The sequence below is a fragment of the Xenopus laevis genome, chromosome 9_10L (genome assembly GCF_017654675.1).
Source record: "Xenopus laevis strain J_2021 chromosome 9_10L, Xenopus_laevis_v10.1, whole genome shotgun sequence".
Lineage (NCBI taxonomy): Eukaryota > Metazoa > Chordata > Amphibia > Anura > Pipidae > Xenopus > Xenopus laevis.
The window spans coordinates 130,462,569-130,483,687 of NC_054387.1; the positions used below are offsets into that span (position 1 = coordinate 130,462,569).

A 21,119-nucleotide genomic window follows, 5' to 3' on the forward strand; every position below is an offset into this window, starting at 1 on the left:
GTCCCCATAGGCTTTCCTAAGTTTTTTTGATCGAAGGATTATTCCTTCGATCGTTGGATTTAAATCCTTCGAATCGAACGATTCGAAGGATTTAATCATTTGATCGAAGGAATAATCCTTCGATGGTTCGATCAAACTATTTGCGCTAAAATCCTTCGACTTCGATATTCGGAAGTCGAAGGATTTTAATTCCCAGTCGAATATCGAGGGTTAATTAACCCTCGATATTCGACTCTTTGTGCTTCTGTACCAGCCCAAGGCAACCACAGCCCTTTAGCAGTAAAGATCTGTGTCTCCAAAGATGCCCCAGTAGCTCCCCATCTTCTTTTCTGCTGATTCACTGCACATGCTCTGTGCTGCTGTCACTTACTGAGCTTAGGGACCCACTCACAATATACAGTACACATAGAATAGAAATGTCACAATATAAGGCTGATTAGTAATTAATACACATAATTACTACATGGCAGCACAGAAACCAGTGCAATTAGCATCAGAATTTAATAATCAGCAAACCTGTAGCATCAGCTTATATTACAGCCAGGGAAGCTCATTTTCTGCTGGATAATTAGTGACGAGCCCTAAGCTTAGCTTCTCAACAGCCAATCAGAGCCCACTGAGCATGTGAGTGTCACAGACACTTTCCAAGATGGTGACCCCCTGTGACAAGTTTGAAGTCCTGGATCATTGCTGCTATTGACAAGCTGAAACTTTAGCCTTGTGCAATCAGTTCAGTATAGAAAATATGAAATTTTTAGCCCGAATTCATTTTTAGGAGTTAGTTCTCCTTTAAAGGTGAGCCAACCCTTTAATAGCACAACCTATGTTTAACCATTTTAATGCTCTGCCTAATGAGATCCTACATTGGAACTAATGGATGTAGTGTATGGTGCCTTCATATTGATACCTCCATAAATCAGACTTTTAAAAAAATCATAAGTTTTTCGGCAATTAATTAAACCCTGAGGATGGAAAAGTCTGAATCAGGAAATCTCAGCATCTCAGACCTGTCGAGGCTGCATATAAGTCAATGGGAGAAGTCCCAATGATATTTTGATGTGTGTTGGGTTTCGTGCATTACCCCAAAGTTTTTGAAATCGTGATATTCGCGAAAATCGGATGAAAAAAATCTGATTTTTTCCCCGCAAATTTTCGGGAAAATGTAATAATAAATAAGCATCAAAAACCCGAGCGGGTTTGATCGGAGTTTGTAGCAGAAAATTTTGAGATAAATTCGGACTTTGATAAATAACCCCCTAAGGGTGTTATTTTCTAAAATCCGAATGAAAAAATCACGAAAAATTCATGATTTTTTAATGAAATCAGACTATTAAAAATCACAATTTTTTTCAGAATTTATTAAACCCTGAGGATGGAAAAGTCAGAATCTGAAAATCCGGCATCTCAGACCTGTCAAGGTTGCATAGAAGTCAAAGGGAGAAGTCTCAATGATTTTTTAATGAGCGCTGGGTTTCATGCAATACCCCAAAGTTTTCAGAGTTTTCGGGTGAAAATTCCGAAAAAATCGTGATGTACGTGAAAATCGGATGAAAAAAATCTGAAAAATTGTGAAAATCTGATTTTTTCCCCGCAAATTTTCGGGAAAATGTAATATTAAATAAGCATAAAAAAACAGAGCGGATTAGATCGAAGTTTGTAGCAGAAAATATTGAGATAAATTCGGACTTTGATAAATAACCCCTTAAGGGGTTTATTTACTAAACTCTGAATGAAAAAATCACGAAAAATTCATGATTTTTTAAATAAAATCAGACTTTTAAAAAATCACGAATTTTTCGGAATTTATTAAACCCTGAGGATGGAAAAGTCAGAATCTGAAAATCCGGCATCTCAGACCTGTTGAGGTTGCATATAAGTCAAAGGGAGAAGTCCCAATGATTTTTTGATGTGTGTTGGGTTTTTGTAGTTTTCGGGTGAAAATTCCAAAAAATCGTGATATTCGTGAAAATATCATGAAAATCTGATTTTGTTTTCACTTTGTACGTCAAAAAACAATTAGTTGCGTGGCAAAAATTTTTGACATCCATAGACTTTTATGGGAGTCGGCGACATTTCGCCGGTGGCAAATTTTTGGCGAAACAGTTCAAATCTGCCCAAGCCTAAAGACTATCCTTGTTGATCCATTTCTACGTTAATGAAAGGAATGTAGGGGGCGAATTGCAACAAGAGGCAAATACATTGCAACAAGAGGCCCCTAGAAGACTGACAACATGTTAAATACCTCAGGTATAAATAATTAAACCAAAGGCACCTCCTCTGATTTAGGTGGGTACTCACAAGAAATTATGGGGTATATTTATCAAAGAGTGAAGTTAGAGTCAGAGTTCATTTCTATGGGATTTTTAAAGGCGTACTTATCAATGGGTGAAAGTGAAAGTTCATCCTTTGATAAATACACCTTTAAAAACCCCATAGAAATGAACAGAGAGTGGCGGAATTTCACTCTAGTGGACGGCGGTGATCTCTAACTTCACTCTTTGATAAATATACCCCTATGAGTGTATATCATAGACTGAAATTCACATCCCACGTGATGAAGAGACCTTCTATTACCCATAACGGGCTGCCAATTCTTTCATATCATTACAAGGATACTGTCACGGAGAAGCATTCTGTTTTCTAAGGGCATAAATTATCTCTCCTTGCCCATAATTCTATTTGTTTTTGTAAATACTTAACTTTAAAATGGAGCAGAGGCCACAAAGACCCAGGCCTAGGGCGGAAAAATTTTAGGGACGACATGCTGCTCAGCCGCATCCTAATTTTAAGATTAATGGTGTATTTCATATTATAAATCATATTCTCAATATGTTGCCTTTTTTGTTTATTCAGTTGCCTAACCCGTACAGAATATGTCATGATAATGTGATATGTTATGATTGTATTGATTTTTAAGCCAGATACACTTAGGGGAAGATTTATCAAAGGTCGAGGTGAATTTTCAAATTAAAAAATTAGAATTTTGAGCTATTTTTGTGTACCTCGACTAGGGAATAGTCCAAATTCGATTTGAATTGGAAAAAAATGTGAATATCGAAATTTATCATGTACTGTCGCTTTAAAAATTCAACTTCGACCATTCACCATCTAAAACCTGCCGAATTGCTGTTTTAGCCTATGGGGGGACCTTCTAGAACCTACTTGGAGTTAATTGGTGGACTTTAAAAAAATCGTTTTTTTTGGTAAAAACTTTGAATTGAATTTGATCGAATGCACCATTAATTTCATTTGTGCAATTCGAATTCAGCCGAATACGGACCTATTCGATCGAAAACGACCCATTCGGTCAAAAAAAAAAAATTCTACTTAATTTTGTTTGGTCTGTTTGAATTCGAATTTCGACATTTTTCCAATTCAAAATTCGACCCTTGATAAATATGCTCCTTAGGGAGTGAAAATTCAAATTAAAAAAATTCGGATTTCAAGCTAATTTTTGTGTACTTCGAATAGTCCAAATTTGATTTGAATTTACAAAAAAATTAGAAAATTCTAAATGAATCATGTACTGTCTCTTTAAAAATTCGACTCCAACCATTCGCCATAAAAACCTGCTGAATTGCTGTTTTAGCCTATGGGGGACCTCCTAGAACCTATATGGAGTCAATTGGTGGACTATGAGAAATCTAAGTTTTTTTTTAGGGAAAACTTCAATCCATAGGATTCTAATTCGATCTAAAACTGACCTATACGGCCTTTGATTTTTTTTAATAGATTTCAATTGTTATTTTTAATTTTAATTTTGAAGTTTTTTAAAATCGAAATTCGACCCTTGATAAATCTGCCCCTTCCTGTAGGATCATGTGATATATGCCTGTGTATTCTATTAAATAAACCAAATGGTATCAATGTGGTTCCTCTTGTCTCACTGATGTATAACTGACAGTTTCTTGTGACTGTGGGATCATTTGTATATTCCGGTATCTACAGCTTTTGTTGTGCTTCCTCTTCATGGTTTTCCTTCTACATTTTACAAAACAAATGTAATGTATACTTAGGGGCAGATTTATCAAGGGTCGAATTTCCAATTTAAAAAACTTCGAAATTCAAATTAAAAAAGACCAACCGTAATTTACTAAAAAAATTAAAAAAAATTTTTTCTCTTGCCTAGATTGGGGGACACAGGCACCATGGGGATGAAGATCCTGTTGCTTGGAGGATGGACACTAAACGGTTAATAAGCTCCTCCTCCTGCACTGGTTCTCATACCCTGCCTACTTCCTTTCCCCTCAGTTTTACTTTAGTGTCCTCAGAAGGAGGACAGATGCTACTGGCTGGGAGCAATGGTGCCGATTTATTCATGTGCCATGCCAGCAGTGGGGCCTGAGTTTACTTTCCCGAGCCCCCACCAGCCGAATAATGTTGTGCCCTGATTGCCTTCCCGCTCTACGGAGGTCTGCAGGCAGAGGCTCCCTCAACACCCTGGGGCTGCTGGTTCCCGCTCCACGGAGGCTGCACCAGCAGCCCAGAACGGGGTACGCACCAAAATAGGGCAGGAAGGCTGGCAACGAAAGGGGTAAGATTGTCCCCTTTCACCCCCTTATACTTTCCTTCATGTGCGCGTTCCCCAGCAGGAGCAGAGTCGGATAGGATAGTTTTCTTACCCGCTCTGGCTTTAGTGTCTGTTCTCGCGTTGGGCGCAGGTTGTTCCGGCCGCCATCTTGGTAGCGTCGGCGGCCATTTTACTTGGGGGCATGCTGCGCGATCGTGTTCCCTCTCTTGGACGCATGCGTCTCTTCCGGCGGCCATCTTGGAAGAGGGCGTCGGCGGAGGTGCTCTCTGCGGCGGCCATTTTCTTTGGGGGCATACGGCGCAATAGATTTCCCTGCCCTTACCGACGCGTACGTCACTTCCGGCCGCCATCTTGGGACACGAGCTGGATCAGCGCAACTCGCTCTCTTTACCTCAGCAACCTGAGTAAGTACGTTTTCTGTACTTCCCTAGGCAGTCTACTTAGTTAATACTAAGCTATGTCATTTTCACCCATGCAGGTAGCCCTACAGGGACAGCCCAGGTGACACAGGACTTCTCAGTTCCCTGCCTGCTTCCTTTTCTTAAGGAAGGGCAAACTTTCTATAACATGACTGATAGAGTAGAGGAAATGCCTTCTGCTAAGCGACAGCCTAAGTCCCGCACCCCATCTCAAATTGCATTCCTTGCATGCTCGTCATGTAAAACAAAATTTGATATTGCCTCTTCTGACCCAAAGTGTGTAGCTTGTAGTACTGGTAATATACCTGCTCCTAGCTTACCCAATGCAGCCCTACAATCCGGCTCAGCGATAGCTTCGGCTTCTCAGGCGAGCTCGGAATCTGAATTGGTGCGTGCACTTTCCCTCTCACTGGCTGGTCTACAGAATCTAGCCAGGATTCCTGAGACTTTAGACAAAGTTTTGGAACACCTCTCTAGTCAGCCACAAAGGATGAGCGTGCAGGCTACTACTTCTAAGCGGTTTCGTTCCCCGACACCTGAGTCTCCTGAAGAGGAAGAGTCAGGGGAAGAGGGGCAAGTGTTGTCCGGGGAGGAGTCGGACCAGGAGCAGGATACTCCCAGGTCACAAAGGGAGGTAGAATCACTGATACAGTAGGTGTTACAAACATTAAACATTGAAGACACAGCAGCTACAGCTGAGCCTAGCAAAAATATTTTCAAAAGGCAGAAGAAAACTTCATATGTTTTCCCGGCTTATGAGCACTTAGATGACATTGTTAAGGCTCAGTGGAAAGTTCCAGACCGCAAGCTCCAACTGTCTAAACGCTTTTTACAGTCCTATCCATTTCCTCCGGAAAATACAGACCTCTGGTCCTCCCCACCAGTGGTGGATCCTCCAGTGTCACGTCTTTCTAGGAACACAACCATACCTGTCGCTGACGCAGCTTCTTTTAAAGACCCAATAGACAAGCGTCTAGAGGGATTCTGTAAGGCCATTTTCTCAGCAGCAGGAGCGGCGCTTCAACCAATCTTTGCCACAGCGTGGGTGTCAAGAGCAATAGAGATATGGGTTGGGCAGGTAGCACAACTTATTGGGTCTGAGGACCCGTCTACGGATCTTTTATTGTCACAAATAGCTGATGCAAATTCCTATATCTGCGAAGAAGCATTGGATGCAGCAAAACTCATTGCCGGAGCTTCAGCACAGTCTATTGCAGCCAGACGTTTTCTATGGTTGAAGAACTGGGCTGCAGATCTCACATCAAAAAGATCACTAGTCAGTCTTCCGTTTGTGGGGAAACAACTTTTTGGAGCAGAGCTCGACAAGATTATATCACAAGCGACGGGTGGAAAGAGTACCTTGTTACCACAAAACAGACCCAAGCGCACCACATTTAAGAGAAGACCTTTTCTGCGGCCCTTTCGTCAAGGTCAGGGCCAAAGGCAGAGAACACAAACGGAAAAGCACCAATCTTCCAGCCGTTCCAGATACCCAATCAAACAAGGCCACAACTGGTCTTCAAACAGACAAACCGCCAAATCTTCGCAGGAGAAACCCGCCTCCGCATGAGGAGGTGCCCACCCCCGAGAGTGTCTTCGTAGGCGGACGCCTAAGAAACTTTCGGGAGGTGTGGGAACAAAGGGTCCAAGACCCTTGGGTCCTGAAGGTAGTCTCCCACGGCTATCTCATAGACTTTATACAAATTCCTCCAAGAAGATTCTTTGTGTCACGTCTGCCCTCGAGGGAACCAAAGCGTTCAGCATTTCGAAAAGTTCTCAAAGATCTCACGAGCTCAGGGGTCATACAGCAGGTTCCACCTCTAGACAGGGGCAGAGGTTTTTATTCCAACTTGTTCATCGTGCCCAAAAAGGACGGATCCTACCGTCCTGTGCTGGATCTAAAGGCAGTAAACAAATATGTCAAGCGTCAACATTTCAAGATGGAATCCATTCAATCGGTTCTGCTGTCCCTGGAGAAGGGAGAATTTATGACAGTTATAGATATCAAGGACGCATATCTTCACGTGCCAATACACCCCAACCACTACAGATTCCTTCGTTTCTTCGCTGCAGGAGAACATTGGCAATTTGTGGCGCTTCCATTCGGCCTATCCTCAGCCCCGCGAGTCTTTACAAAGGTCATGGCAGCAGCTCTAGCAGATTTGAGGCTGCAGGGAATAGGAGTCATACCATACTTGGACGACCTAGTCAAGGCTCCGTCCCACTTTTTAACGACAAACCACTTACAGACCGTGGTAGAAAGATTGACCCAATTAGGTTGGATCATCAATTACAAGAAGTCGATGTTCAATCCAACGCAAAGGACAGAATACCTGGGTCTGATGTTGGACACGTCGCTGGGAAAAGCTTTTCTCCCACCTACCAAGATATCCATCTTTCGCACAAGATTAATGATCATTCAGAAGGAGAGATATGTACCACTCAGGGTAGCTATGAGAGCACTGGGGACAATGGTAGCAGCTATTCCAGCTGTACCGTATGCCCAGTTACACACCAGACCATTGCAGAGACTAATTCTATTACATCAAAGAAAGATGTGTTCAGAGCTAGACCGCAGGATACTAATAACAGTTCCGGTTCAAGCATCAATGAAGTGGTGGCTTCAATCATCAACATTGCAATCAGGCAAGCTGTTCCCCAACCATACATGGACAGTAGTAACAACAGATGCCAGCTTACAGGGGTGGGGAGGAGTACTGGAACAACACACCGTACAGGGCAGATGGAGCCCAGCGGAAGGGTCTCTCCCAATCAACATCCTAGAGCTCAGGGCAATATGGCTCTCCTTGTCACACTGGACCCACAATCTCAAGGGTCGACCAGTGCGAATTCAGTCGGACAACATGACGGCAGTGGCCTACATAAACCATCAGGGAGGCACAAGAAGCCAGGCGGCGCTGGCCGAAGCACAAAGGATACTTCTTTGGGCAGAAGAGAATGTGCCAGCCATCTCCGCAGTACACATTCCAGGAGTAGACAACTGGATAGCAGACTTCCTCAGTCGGGAGACAGTAGATCAGGGCGAGTGGAGTCTGCATCCGGAAGTGTTCCAAGAGATAGTAAGAAGGTGGGGTATACCAGAAGTGGACCTAATGGCGTCAAGATACAACAACAAGCTGCCAAACTTTATGGCAAGAAGCAAGGATCCTCTAGCAGTAGCAGTGGACGCGCTAGTAGCACCTTGGCCGTTTCACAGGGTATACGTGTTCCCACCTCTCGCTCTAATTCCAAGAGTCATCAGACGAATAAAGGAAGAGAGAGTAGAGGCGATACTAGTGGCTCCATTCTGGCCCCGCAGACCTTGGTTCGCAGAGATCATGCGGCTAGCAGCGGACACTCCATTTCGGTTTCCAGTCAGGGACGATCTGTTAACACAGGGTCCTATCGTTCACCCGAATTCTCCACGGCTGGATTTAACGGCGTGGCTCTTGAGGCCTTGATACTCTCCAGGTCAGGAGTTCCACAGGAGGCCTTACCTACCTTATTGAAGGCCAGAAAGCCTGTATCTGCACGGATTTACCATAGGATATGGAAGACCTTCATCTCATGGTGCGAGACTAACTCCAAAGACCCACAGATCCTAAACGAAGCAAACGTACTGTGTTTTCTGCAGGAGGGACTGGATAAGGGTCTAGCCATCAGTTCCTTGAAGGTCCAAGTATCTGCACTATCTATTTTCTTCCAACACCAGTTGGCGTTGCGGCCTAACATTAAGACTTTCATGCAGGGGGCTCTTCGACAGGCACCACCATACCGTCACCCGATACCTCCATGGGATCTTAACTTAGTACTCTCAGCAATGCAAGAACAGCCTTTTGAGCCTATTATGGACATTCCCTTACTTATTCTGACTATTAAGACAGTATTTTTATTAGCCATCACGTCGGCTAGAAGAGTGTCAGAGTTGGCAGCATTATCGTGTAAGGTGCCGTTTACAATTTTCCATAAGGACAAGGTAATTCTAAGGCCGACACCGGATTTCTTGCCTAAGGTGGTGTCCGAGTTTCATCTAAACCAGGACATCGTAGTGCCTTCCTTCTGTCCTCATCCCAAGACACAGATGGAGAAAAAGCTGCACAAGTTAGACGTGGTCCGTACGCTAAGTATTTATGTATCCGTTACCAAAAGTATAAGAAGAACTGACAGTCTTTTCATCATTCCGGAGGGACCAAGAAAGGGCCTCCGGGCATCGAAGGCAACGATTTCCAGATGGATCAGGTCGGCCATCTCAAAGGCTTATGTAGCAAGGGATAGGCCTCCACCCTTCGGAATTCGAGCTCACTCGACCAGGTCGATGAGTACTTCCTGGGCAGTACGCCACCAGGCTTCCGCTGAACAGGTTTGTAGAGCTGCAGTGTGGTCTTCAGTACACACTTTTTCCAGGTTCTACAAGATACACACTTTCTCCTCAGCTGAGGCAAGCTTTGGGAGAAAGGTGCTACAGACAGTTGTAAGCTGAGCACTGGGGTGCAAAGTCCCGCCCTCATGGGTAGCTTTGGGACGTCCCCATGGTGCCTGTGTCCCCCAATCTAGGCAAGAGAAAAATAGATTTTTGTACTTACCGTTAAATCCTTTTCTCTTGTCCTACATTGGGGGACACAGGCCTTCCCTCCCTGATTAGGTTAAAAATTTAAATTCTTCTAGCACACTGTATAGGTGTGAATGTATATAGTTCAAGGGGGTGTGAGTTCCTCTTCTGTTTGCACGTGGTGATAGTAGGGTTGTCCTTCCTTCTTCGGCCCGAAAACTGAGGGGAAAGGAAGTAGGCAGGGTATGAGAACCAGTGCAGGAGGAGGAGCTTATTAACCGTTTAGTGTCCATCCTCCAAGCAACAGGATCTTCATCCCCATGGTGCCTGTGTCCCCCAATGTAGGACAAGAGAAAAGGATTTAACGGTAAGTACAAAAATCTATTTTTTTGGCCGAATAGGTCCGTATTTGATCGAATTTGAATCGTACGAACCAAAGTAACAGCACATTCAATCAATTTAATTTGAATTTTTTCCAAAAAAAACGTTTGATTTTTCAAAGTCTACCAATTGACTCCAAATAGGTTCTAGGAGGTCACTAAAACAGCAATTCAGCAGGTTTTAGATGGCGAGTGGTCGAAGTCGAATTTTCAAATTCAAATCAAATTTGGACTATTCCCTAGTTGAAGTACACAAAAATTAGCTTGAAATTCGAAGTACTCAAAAATTAGCTTGAAATTCGAAGTACTCAAAAATTTGCTTCAAATTCGAATTTTCACTTCAACCTTTGATAAATCTGCCCCTTACAGTATGGGGCATATTTATTCTAGGAGGTCCTCCATAGGCTAAAACAGCAATTCAGCAGGTTTTAGATGGCGTATGGTCAAAGTCGAATTCTTAAATTTCGATATTCGAATTTTCCTTTTTTTGTCAAATTAGAATCGAATTTGGACTATTCCCTAGTTGAAGTACACAAGAATTAGCTCGAAATTCGAATTTTTTTAATTCGAATTCTCACTTCAACCTTTGATAAATCTGCCCCTTACAGTATGGGGCATATTTATCAAGGGTTGAATTTCAAAAAGACCAACCGAAATTAAGTCAAAGTTTTTTTTTTGGTCGAATAGGTCTGTTTTCGATCGAATAGGTCCGTATTCGGCCGAATTTGAATTGTACGAATCGAAGTAATATCGCATTCCCAAAAAAAGTTAGATTTTTCAAAGTCCACCAATTGACTCCAAATAGGTTCTAGGAGGTCCATAGGCTAAAACAGCAATTCAGCAGGTTTTAGATGGCGACTGGTTAAATTTCAATATTCGAATTTAAATTTTTTTTTTAAATTCAAATCGAATTTGGACTAATCCCTAGTCGAAGTACTCCAAAAATATCTTGAAATTCAAATTTTTTTAATTTGAAAATTCACCTCGACCTTTGATAAACCTAAAAATAAACCATTGTTTTTTTCTGTTTAATAGGCACGTCTGAAAGAAAATCTTCCTGGGGAGGGAGAATCAGTAGTTGGGTAAGATATACAATGTGACCATGTTTCATTTTACAGAAACTCCCTAAAAAACATGAATTTATCTGCTGTAAATGATCTGGGATTTGAGCATTGGGCAGGAATTTCTCAGTAATTTAGTGACTCACAGTAGAGATATATTGATGGATGAATCTGACCCATTGCTGATATTGCCATTTTTTGCATAACGTTTTCATCCTTGCAAGATTATTTTTTTACTATCCATTAGAGTCTATGGGCATTTTTTTCTTGGCAAAACTCAGCTGCAAAATATTTCGCTCACCCCTAAGGGTCGAATAAATCGTCAAAATTCAAAAAGACCAACCAAAATTAAGTAGAAGTTTTTTTTTTTTTTTTGCCCGAATAGATCAGTTTTTGATTGAATAGGTACGTATTCGGGCGAATTGAATCTCGTTTCCATCAGTCTGGGAATTCATAATTATAACAAGCAGGCAGGAGCCATTTTGTGGACACTGTTATTAAGACAAGTCTTGTATCATCTCAGAATCTTGTTTGTGCACCAGAATGGGGGACCTGATGTCCATCCCCATGTCCTGGCTACACAATTAAATGGGTCCATAATAAGTTTAGTAACTGCAGATGGCTTTGTGACAGGTTAAAGAACTTCATGCTGGTGGACTCCTCCCTTACTTTGTTCCAGTGTGAAATGATGGATTCTGGCACTTAAAGATGGATTCTGGGACTTCAAAGTTCCAGAATCCATAACAACACAATAAAACAAGATGAGGGAGGGGTTACATTACCCTGTGAGCCTAAGGGGGTGGGGAAGTGGTTCCTCTGAGTCAGGTGTAGACTACTGACATTTACTCTCTGAGTAAAAAATTAATTTATATTCATTTTTGGCGCTTCAGTGCATCTTTTATATAATCCCAAATTAATGTGCTCATGTCAAAAAGGGGGTATTTCCCCCCTTTAACTTTACCAGGATCTTAACTTGTCTCCTGGCTGAAACACCACTGCCTTTCTCCAACAATTTAAATCTGTGAAACCTTACTGTAGTTTCCCTTCTATGTTGTATATGATACAGTGAATAAATGATAAAAACTGATGACTGAGCTCCAAGGTGACTTGTTGTACAATAGCAGAATGACTTACTGTATGTTTATATTCAGACTGACTCATTCATGCAACAAGTAGAAGGACCAAGTACAAAGGAGAAGCACAAGGTCGGGATATTCTCCAGATCAGCAGAAGATGATTACCGGTGGCTGCACAGGTTCATTATATCAGAGTTCAGTGATTATGTTCAGAGGGTGAGACCCTGTTACATCTCTAACACTGGGCGCAGACAGTTCTGGGAGGACATGTCTCAGTGCTCAGTCGCTATCCTGTATCACACCAAGAAAAGAGGGAGAATTAACATCACTGATGTGCCGGGGTCTCTGTATGATGAGGAGCTGCAATATTTAGCTGAGCAACTGGGTAAGTGACTTTGTCCCCCTACAGACTGACACAGTGACACCTTATTGGTTGTTATGAGTCGAATGCTAAAAATGATGGCCTTGTACATGTCACAGAATTGTTTTGGATTCCCTTATATTAATAAACTTGGCACATTATATCTGAACCTAATATGTTTAAAATACATAAATGTGAGGGTACTTGGTGGTCTAGTTGGGCGGTGGGGACACAGTGAGCGAAGCAGGCATCCCCACTACCCCATTAGACCACCAGGTACCTTCACAATGACACAGAATGGCAACACAGAAGAGCTAGCACTCTGTCAAAGCACCAAGAGGTCATTAATATTCAGTATAAAGAAAAGAGTGTAGCAGGGAATATTTTTATTACAATAATAACAGGACATGATTTGGGCATCAAGCTCTTTGATATAGCCAGTAGCGATCCTAGAGGGGGACGGAACCCTGGTGTGTGACGCGCAGCCGGGCCCCGCCCCCCTCCGTACGGCCGCATTTGTTAGTGGCGCACGGACAGCCGGGGGCCCTGAGGGGGTGCGGGCCCGGTAGTTCTGCCACTGGATATAGCCCCTTCATTTCCTAAACATGGGCCAATATGGGTGGAACTTTATACTGAATTTCATTCAAACACAATGATAGCAAATATCTCTGGGTTTAATAGAACTGTGTGAATTACCATTAAGACTAAATTATACATAGAAGCCCTGACAGCTCAAACCAGGGAATCCATGAGAATTTCTAGCAGAACAATTTCACGACACTTTCCCTGACTGCGTTAACAAATCGATGCATTTATGAAATCAGATAGATGAGCCCATTGGCCAGAATGTCTTTGAGTAAACGGCTGAACCAAAGCATTTTCAGTAGGTGTCAGAGTTCAGTACAGGACAACAGTAGAGCTCTAACACCCAACTGAATCTTTTATCCCTGATTCCTTGTGGATTACTAATTCACCCCGCTGAAATCATTCATTCCTGCTTAGACAACACTATGTTCGATAACAAAAGTGGAAAAGTGTTGACAAAATGCTGCCAATGCATCACAGAGCCATAAAGGGCATCACATTGCTGCAGTTGGTGGTACAGTAAGTTGTCCTGAGTTTATGGATGTGATTAATTGACTTGTTCTCCTTTGTGTGTTGCCTTTGCTCATATTCCAGGGAAAGACAAAGTCATGGTGGTGGTGGATGACCTGGAAGACAGTGGCCCTGAGGAGAAGGAAAGGATTCTGATGAGTCAAAGAAGCATTGGGAAATGGGCCAGTGATCTCATTCTCATCAGCTCAACTGAGAAGAATTATAATCACTCCACAAACTCAATGTATAAACAGTGGTTGTTGCAGAAGTTTAATAGAATTGCAAAGGTTTAATTTGTTGAAGGTACATACCATTCACCAGATTCAGGAGGGTTTCAGACATAGGAAGCCTGCAAATCTACGTGGACTTGGTCAGTTCTCAGTAAAAGAAAGAAATGCTTGTGCCGACCTATATCGCATTTCAAGCTATAATCCTCTCCATGCCCTCTACTTAATGTCTCCTCAAGAGTTTCCATAGTTGTTTGCCATCATCTTGTTCTCTGTCAGGTATCTCAGAACTATCTCAGATCTTTAGCATGAGCCCTAGTTGTTTATGTTTTTCCATTGTTTACAGCAGAATAACAGCAATCTAGTTGAAAATTAATTCATTGGATGTATTATTATTATTATTATTATTATGCAGATATCGGGTTTGGGGGATGTTTTTTTCCCCCAACATCTCGTTTAAATAAAAATCAAGCTTGCCAGGTTTTATGTTGCAAACGTTGTATTTTTTGACCGAGAGAGTTTTCTCACTCTAATCCAGTATTTGTTAATATTTTATTCTGGGGATTCGTTTTGTGAACTAGTTTTGGGACAGAAGAAATTAGCATCGCATTAGTTACAGCATCTCAGTTACTATTGGTTATTCTAGAAAAAAATGGCAACAAATAAAACTGGATAATTGTGACTCACCTTAATCATAAGAGAAATATATTTTTGAGTCCTGACCATCAGGTTAAGGATTCCTTCTCTAGTCGCTGGCTATTTATAAATAATAAGGATGTGTTCACCAATACATCTCAGCTACATTATCCAAAGCCACTGCTTCTATTTATAATTAAACAAAGCACACACTCATTATAAGGGCACCCATGACTCTACAGTTACTTATATGAAATTACAAAAATTGTAACGTCTTACTGTGTAGTAATGGGCCGTATGGAAAATACACACAGGCAAGTGCTAATAAAATCAATCTGCTGTACTCACAAAATTCTATTGCTATTCAGCTGTTAATATTATGGCTCCACCCATTTGCATCATGACTCCACCCCTTAAATGACTGGCCCAGCCCCTTACATACCCATCCCTGCCCTGGTTGGAATTGTACATTGCAGAAAGTGGCAACCCTAAGAGGTATGTCCTACCTACATTCAGACTTGCACTGATGAGCTTTGATAAAGCCAGTACAGGTATGGGACCTGCTATACAGAATGCTCAGGACCTGGGGTTTTCCAGATAATGGATCTTACCATAATTTGGATCTCCATACCTTAAGTCTACTAGAAAATCATGTAAACATTAAATAAAGCCAATAGGATGGTTTTGCCTCCAATAAGGATTAATTATATCTTAGTTGGGATTAAGTACAATTTACTGTTTTATTATTACAGAGAAAAGGGAAATCATTTGGATTATTTTGATGTAGTCTATGGGAAAAGGCCTTTCCATAATTCTGAGGTTTCCAGATAAAGGATCCCATACCTGTATTGCTAATGGATGTTTCCCTCCCAGGCTTCATTTTCTCCATTTCAAGTCTGCAGCGCCACCCTAAACATAGTCATCTTATGAATCATGATCATCTTATCATTATAAGTTACTAAATGAACTAAGGATGAACAAGTAATTGTTGATGACCATAAAGTGTACTAATTGTTCTCAGAATGAAATGATTGGCAATACAACACTGAATCAATACAAAGGTGAATTCGCTGACATTTTGATCAAACATGTAAGGAGTGTGAATTATAAAAAATAAGTGAATATAAAATTAATGAGGGTGCTATTCTAAGCACTTCTGCAATGTACATTCATTATTTATGTTTTTTAAATTCCAAGATATTAAGGGATACATGTGCTGTTAATATGAATGAATTGTGTTACAACAGCACCACCTGCTGGTAAGTTTCCCACCAGTCTGACCACCAAGTAGTCAAGGAAGTTGTCAGGAGAAAGAAAGAGGCTGCTCTGATGTTCTTCTGCTTAGAAAAAAAATAGCGATATAGTAAAATGAGTGCATTGTTCTCTACTATGAGCTCCACTCCCAATACTGTGCTCCGGATGAGACCTTAAATCTTAGGGAGTAAGCCCTCGCAAGCAGTGTGGAGGCAGGGTGTAGTGTAACTTAGTTCCAGATGCAATAACTGGGCTCCAGTGGTTCTTATAACTTAACCAATGAACATATTTATTGAACAATACAATTCTGAATAGAGTGTACATAATAGCAAAGCAGGATCATACATAACAGTGGATAGGCTTATACTCACAGCACCTTTGGTCAGTATTAATCCCCTCAGGGAAGAGAACATACACAGCAGCAATGAAGGTACACCCAGCGTTCAGCCTTTTCCCTAAGGGGAAACCAGGGGAATTCTAAATCCCTAAATCTACACACTTAGGGGTCCGTTTACTAAAGTGCGGTAAATCTGACTTTAAGTTTCCGCATGTTATCGCTGAGAATATTTTTACGTCAGAATATTCGCAGCGACTAAGTTTACTAAACAGCGATGCGCTCAGAAGTCATTGCGATCACTTGCGGTAACTACATTAATGAACCAGCTTACGTTAGCGGTAATTTTAGCGAGTTGCGAATTTTCTGGCGACAAATTAAGTTTTTGCGAATATTTATGCTATAAAATAGTCTTGTTTTATGGCGGTTATTATGGCAATTTTTACTGTGACATTTATGGCCAGAAATGCATCTTCAAAACTCATAAACTTTATTGGCTGGTGATTATACCATCCAACAACATCACCAGAGTATCACCAATCAAACATGTATTCATCATATAAACACTTATAGATGCATATGAACAAGAAATCATATCAGTCAATCTCTTTGCTTTATAGAAATGCACAGTTTAATGTAGCCAGTCACAATGAAACCAAAAAAGCGTAGAGGCCAACGAATCTTTGGACTGTGATGCCGCTGCCAATAATACGACTCTGAGCTGAAACTGCTGCTGTTGCACCAGATAGAAGCAGAAGCCAAAACATCCTGTCAGCAATAGCTGCAGATCTGTCTCCTGTCAGCAAAGAATGATGGGTAAAAAAAAAGTACTATGGGATATTTCCTGCCCCTTGAGAATTTTCTGGCGAAAAAATACTTTTACGCCACTACATAGGTGGCGGTAAAATGTTGCGAATATTCTTGCGTAAATTTTGTCTTTTGCACATTTCGCTGTTTAGTAAACCAGGCGTTAATGTGTACGTAGCGTTATTTTCAGCAAATGCGATAACTGGCGAAAACATATTTTTGCGCAAGAAAATTTGCAAATTTATATTTACCGCAGGTTAGTAAACTGGCGAAAACATATTTGGCGACAAATTAGTCTATATTTTGTGCGAATATTTTTACCGCACTTTAGTAAACGGACCCCTTAGTCCCTACTTTTGGGCAGTTAGTACCTGGGATCTTAATCCCTCTTACTCTCCTCGTCTGAGCTTTAGGGCAAGGCCAGACGTGGCGTTTTTGCTGTGTTTTTACGTTGCGTTTTTAAAAAAGAACAGCCAAGTGTAAATATGCATAAACTGCACTACCACTGAAACGAATGGAAACGCACTATGGCAATTCACACAGGGCGCTTGCAAGCTGAAATCCACCACAGGACGCCAGTATTGCCGTTTTTTAGCAGAAACGCCAATACATCAGGAAACTACCAGATCAATAGACTCTATGGGATCTGCACATTTGAAACCACACTTTGCGTAAATACGCAGCGTATTTTAAATATGGTGTCCGAATTCTCAATGAGAACAATAAGAAGTGCATGTTGGGAAAAGAATCCTACGTGCTGAAAAACGCATGTTGACGGTCGCATGTGGTTTCAGTGGCATATTTACGCCTGGCTGTTCTTTTTTAAAAATGCAACGTAAAAATGCAACAAAAACGCCACGTCTGGCCTTGCCCTGTGGCTGCTTAAACAAAAAATTTTATTTTATACAATTTGATATATAAAAAGTTTTTAACTCACACTTTAACTCACATTTTATTAGTTTTACCTTAATGATAAGGCAATATTAGCAATTTGAGTGAATATATTATCTAAAGGAAAAGTAAAGCCTCCCAGACATTATTTTTAGTTATAGCAGCAATTAGACACTTCACCTAAGCTAATAAAACATATTTCTGATACAAATCCCTATACTATGCAACATTTCTTGTATTTAGACCCTTATATCATGTTACAGAATTGGTATTACACAAACATGTAGGCAGATTTAGAAAGCCCAGGTTATCCTGAAAAAAATGGTACAATAACCCCCCCCCCCAATTCCAATTTGATGTCTGACAGGTTTAGTAAGAACAAAAGACAAATTCAGAAAAAATGTCGTTAAAATGTCGGGGCAAAACACAAAATCTGAAAACTGTCTGTTTAAAAGACAAATTCACAAAAGTGGAGATAGAGGTTTGTGAATTTGGTGGGAAATCCAACTTTTATCTCCACTTTCATGTTGTCTCAATATCACCACTTTTGTGAATTCCCCCCTAGAGTGACCTCTTAAGGTGAGTAGCCTTTCCTTACTAGACCTGACCTGTCTAGGTTCCACTCGAGCTCTGCCTCCTGCTCAGGCTAGAGCCAGCACAAGATAGACCCTGAGAGCATGGCTACAAAGGGTTTTATACTTTAGCAAAGTGCCATCTACTGGTCACTATTCTGAACACCAAGTAGAGAATAATCCAGTAGCACACTGATTATGGTGAAATAAGTGGTAAATTGTTTATTTAGCTAAATAAAGAATTTACCACTTATTTCACCATAATCGGTGTGCTACTGGATTATTCTCTAAATTGTATGCTGTACCTGTTGGGCAGGAAAGGGTCAACCAGATCAAGCACCTGATGCCCTGCACAGGGTTTACCTGAAGGGTTGAGCACTCTGAACATTGTAAATATTGTGAATAGAGATGTCGCGAACTGTTCGCCGGCGAACTTGTTCGCGCGAACATCGGGTGTTCGCGCTCGCCGGAAGTTCGTGAACGTCGCGCGACGTTCACCATTTTGGGTTCGCCATTGTTGGCGCTTTTTTTTGCCCTCTCACCCCAGACCAGCAGGTACATGGCAGCCAATCAGGAAGCTCTCCCCTGGACCACTCCCCTTCCCTATAAAAACCGAAGCCCTGCAGCGTTTTTTCACTCTGCCTGTGTGTGCTGAAGAGATAGTGTAGGGAGAGAGCTGCTGCCTGTTAGTGATTTCAGGGACAGTTGAAAGTTTGCTGGCTAGTAATCGTTTTGATACTGCTCTGTTATTGGAGGGACAGAAGTCTGCAGGGGTTTGAGGGACATTTTAGCTTAGGTAGCTTTGCTGGCTAGTAATCTACCTTCTACTGCAGTGCTCTGTATGTAGCTGCAGTGGGCAGCTGTCCTGCTTCTGATCTCATCTGCTGACTGCTGCAATAACAGTAGTCCTTGTAAGGACTGCTTTTATTTATTTTTTTGTTGTTTTACTACTACTACTACTACTACTATAAGAGCCCAGTGCTATTAGTCTAGCAGTGTTGGGGAGTGGGACTGGTGTGCTAATCTGCTGCTCCTAGTAGTTCAGCAGCACCAACTTTAATTTTTTTTTTTTAATATTCATTTTTTTTTTATTTTACTTTTTTTTATTTTACTACCGCTGTAGTAGTGTATAAGTTGACCTTTTAGGCATTATTTGCCCTGTAGGCATTATTTGCACAGTGTTTTCTTCAACCCGCCATCTAGCTGTGTGACCTTGTTCACATTCTGTCTAAATATCCATAATATTACCGTCTCCAGAAAAAACACCGGAGTGACTTTTTTCAAGCAGCCATAATATATTTTACGTAATCCGTATCCACCGCTGTAGTAGTGTATACGTTGACCTTGTAGGCATTATTTGCACACTGTTTTCTTCAACCCGCCATCTAGCTGTGTGACCTTGTTCACATTCTGTCTAAATATCCATAATATTACCGTCTCCAGAAAAAACACCGGAGTGACTTTTTTCAAGCAGCCATAATATATTTTACGTAATCCGTATCCACCGCTGTAGTAGTGTATACGTTGACCTTGTAGGCATTATTTGCACACTGTTTTCTTCAACCCGCCATCTAGCTGTGTGACCTTGTTCACATTCTGTCTAAATATCCATAATATTACCGTCTCCAGAAAAAACACCGGAGTGACTTTTTTCAAGCAGCCATAATATATTTTACGTAATCCGTATCCACCGCTGTAGTAGTGTATACGTTGACCTTGTAGGCATTATTTGCACACTGTTTTCTTCAACCCGCCATCTAGCTGTGTGACCTTGTTCACATTCTGTCTAAATATCCATAATATTACCGTCTCCAGAAAAAACACCGGAGTGACTTTTTTCAAGCAGCCATAATATATTTTACGTAATCCGTATCCACCGCTGTAGTAGTGTATACGTTGACCTTGTAGGCATTATTTGCACAGTGTTTTCTTCAACCCGCCATCTAGCTGTGTGACCTTGTTCACATTCTGTCTAAATATCCATAATATTACCGTCTCCAGAAAAAACACCGGAGTGACTTTTTTCAAGCAGCCATAATATATTTTACGTAATCCGTATCCACCGCTGTAGTAGTGTATACGTTGACCTTGTAGGCATTGTTTGCCCAGTTTTTTTGGCCGCAGCCACTGAAGCACAGAGGCCAGAAAAAATATGCCATATAAATGCTGAAAATAGTCATTTTTTGCCATACGTTGACTCAACGTATATGGCAAAAAATGACTATTTTCAGCATTTATATGGCATATTTTTTCTGGCAACTGTGCTTCAGTGGCTGCGACCAAAAAAACTGGGCAAACAATGCCTACAAGGTCAACGTATGGCAAAAAATGACTATTTTCAGCATTTATATGGCATATTTTTTCTGGCAACTGTGCTTCAGTGGCTGCAACCAAAAAAACTGGGCAAACAATGTCTACAAGGTCAACGTATGGCGAAAAATGACTATTTTCAGCATTTATATGGCATATTTTTTCTGGCAACTGTGCTTCAGTGGCTGCGTCCAAAAAAACTGGGCAAACAATGCCTACAAGGTCAACGTATGGCAGTTGTTTAAAGAGAACAGTAGATTACTAGCCAGCAAAGCTACCTAAGCTAAAATGTCCCTCAAATCCCTGCAGACTTCTGTCCCTCCAATACAGAGCAGTATCAAGCAGATTACTAGCCAGCAAACTTACTATCATCTGTCCCTGAAATCACTAACAGCTCTCCCCCTACACTATCTCTTCCAAGCACACACAGGCAGATTTTTCAGATACATTTTTGCCCTTGATCCCCCTCTGGCATGCCACTGTCCAGGTCGTTGCACCCTTTAAACAACTTTAAAATCATTTTTCTGGCCAGAAATTTTTTTTTTAGATGTTAAAGTTCGCCTTCCCATTGAAGTCTATGGGGTTCGCGAACCGTTCGCGAACCGCTCGCGTTTTT

The 21,119-nt window shown here is 41.4% G+C and overlaps 1 protein-coding gene across 4 annotated transcripts in view; it reads left to right on the forward strand.

Moving 5' to 3' along the window:
• Positions 1-14,075, forward strand: part of LOC108703977 — a 44,335-nt gene extending 30,260 nt beyond the window's left edge. For all 4 annotated transcript variants that reach the window (XM_041577535.1, XM_041577534.1, XM_041577536.1 and 1 more), the window contains 3 exons: positions 10,915-10,961; positions 12,092-12,401; positions 13,557-14,075. In XM_041577535.1, the coding sequence (XP_041433469.1) occupies positions 10,915-10,961; positions 12,092-12,401; positions 13,557-13,765 (566 nt within the window). In that variant the 3' untranslated portion in view covers positions 13,766-14,075. The remainder of the gene's footprint in view (positions 1-10,914; positions 10,962-12,091; positions 12,402-13,556) is intronic.
• Positions 14,076-21,119: the final 7,044 nt, after the last annotated feature.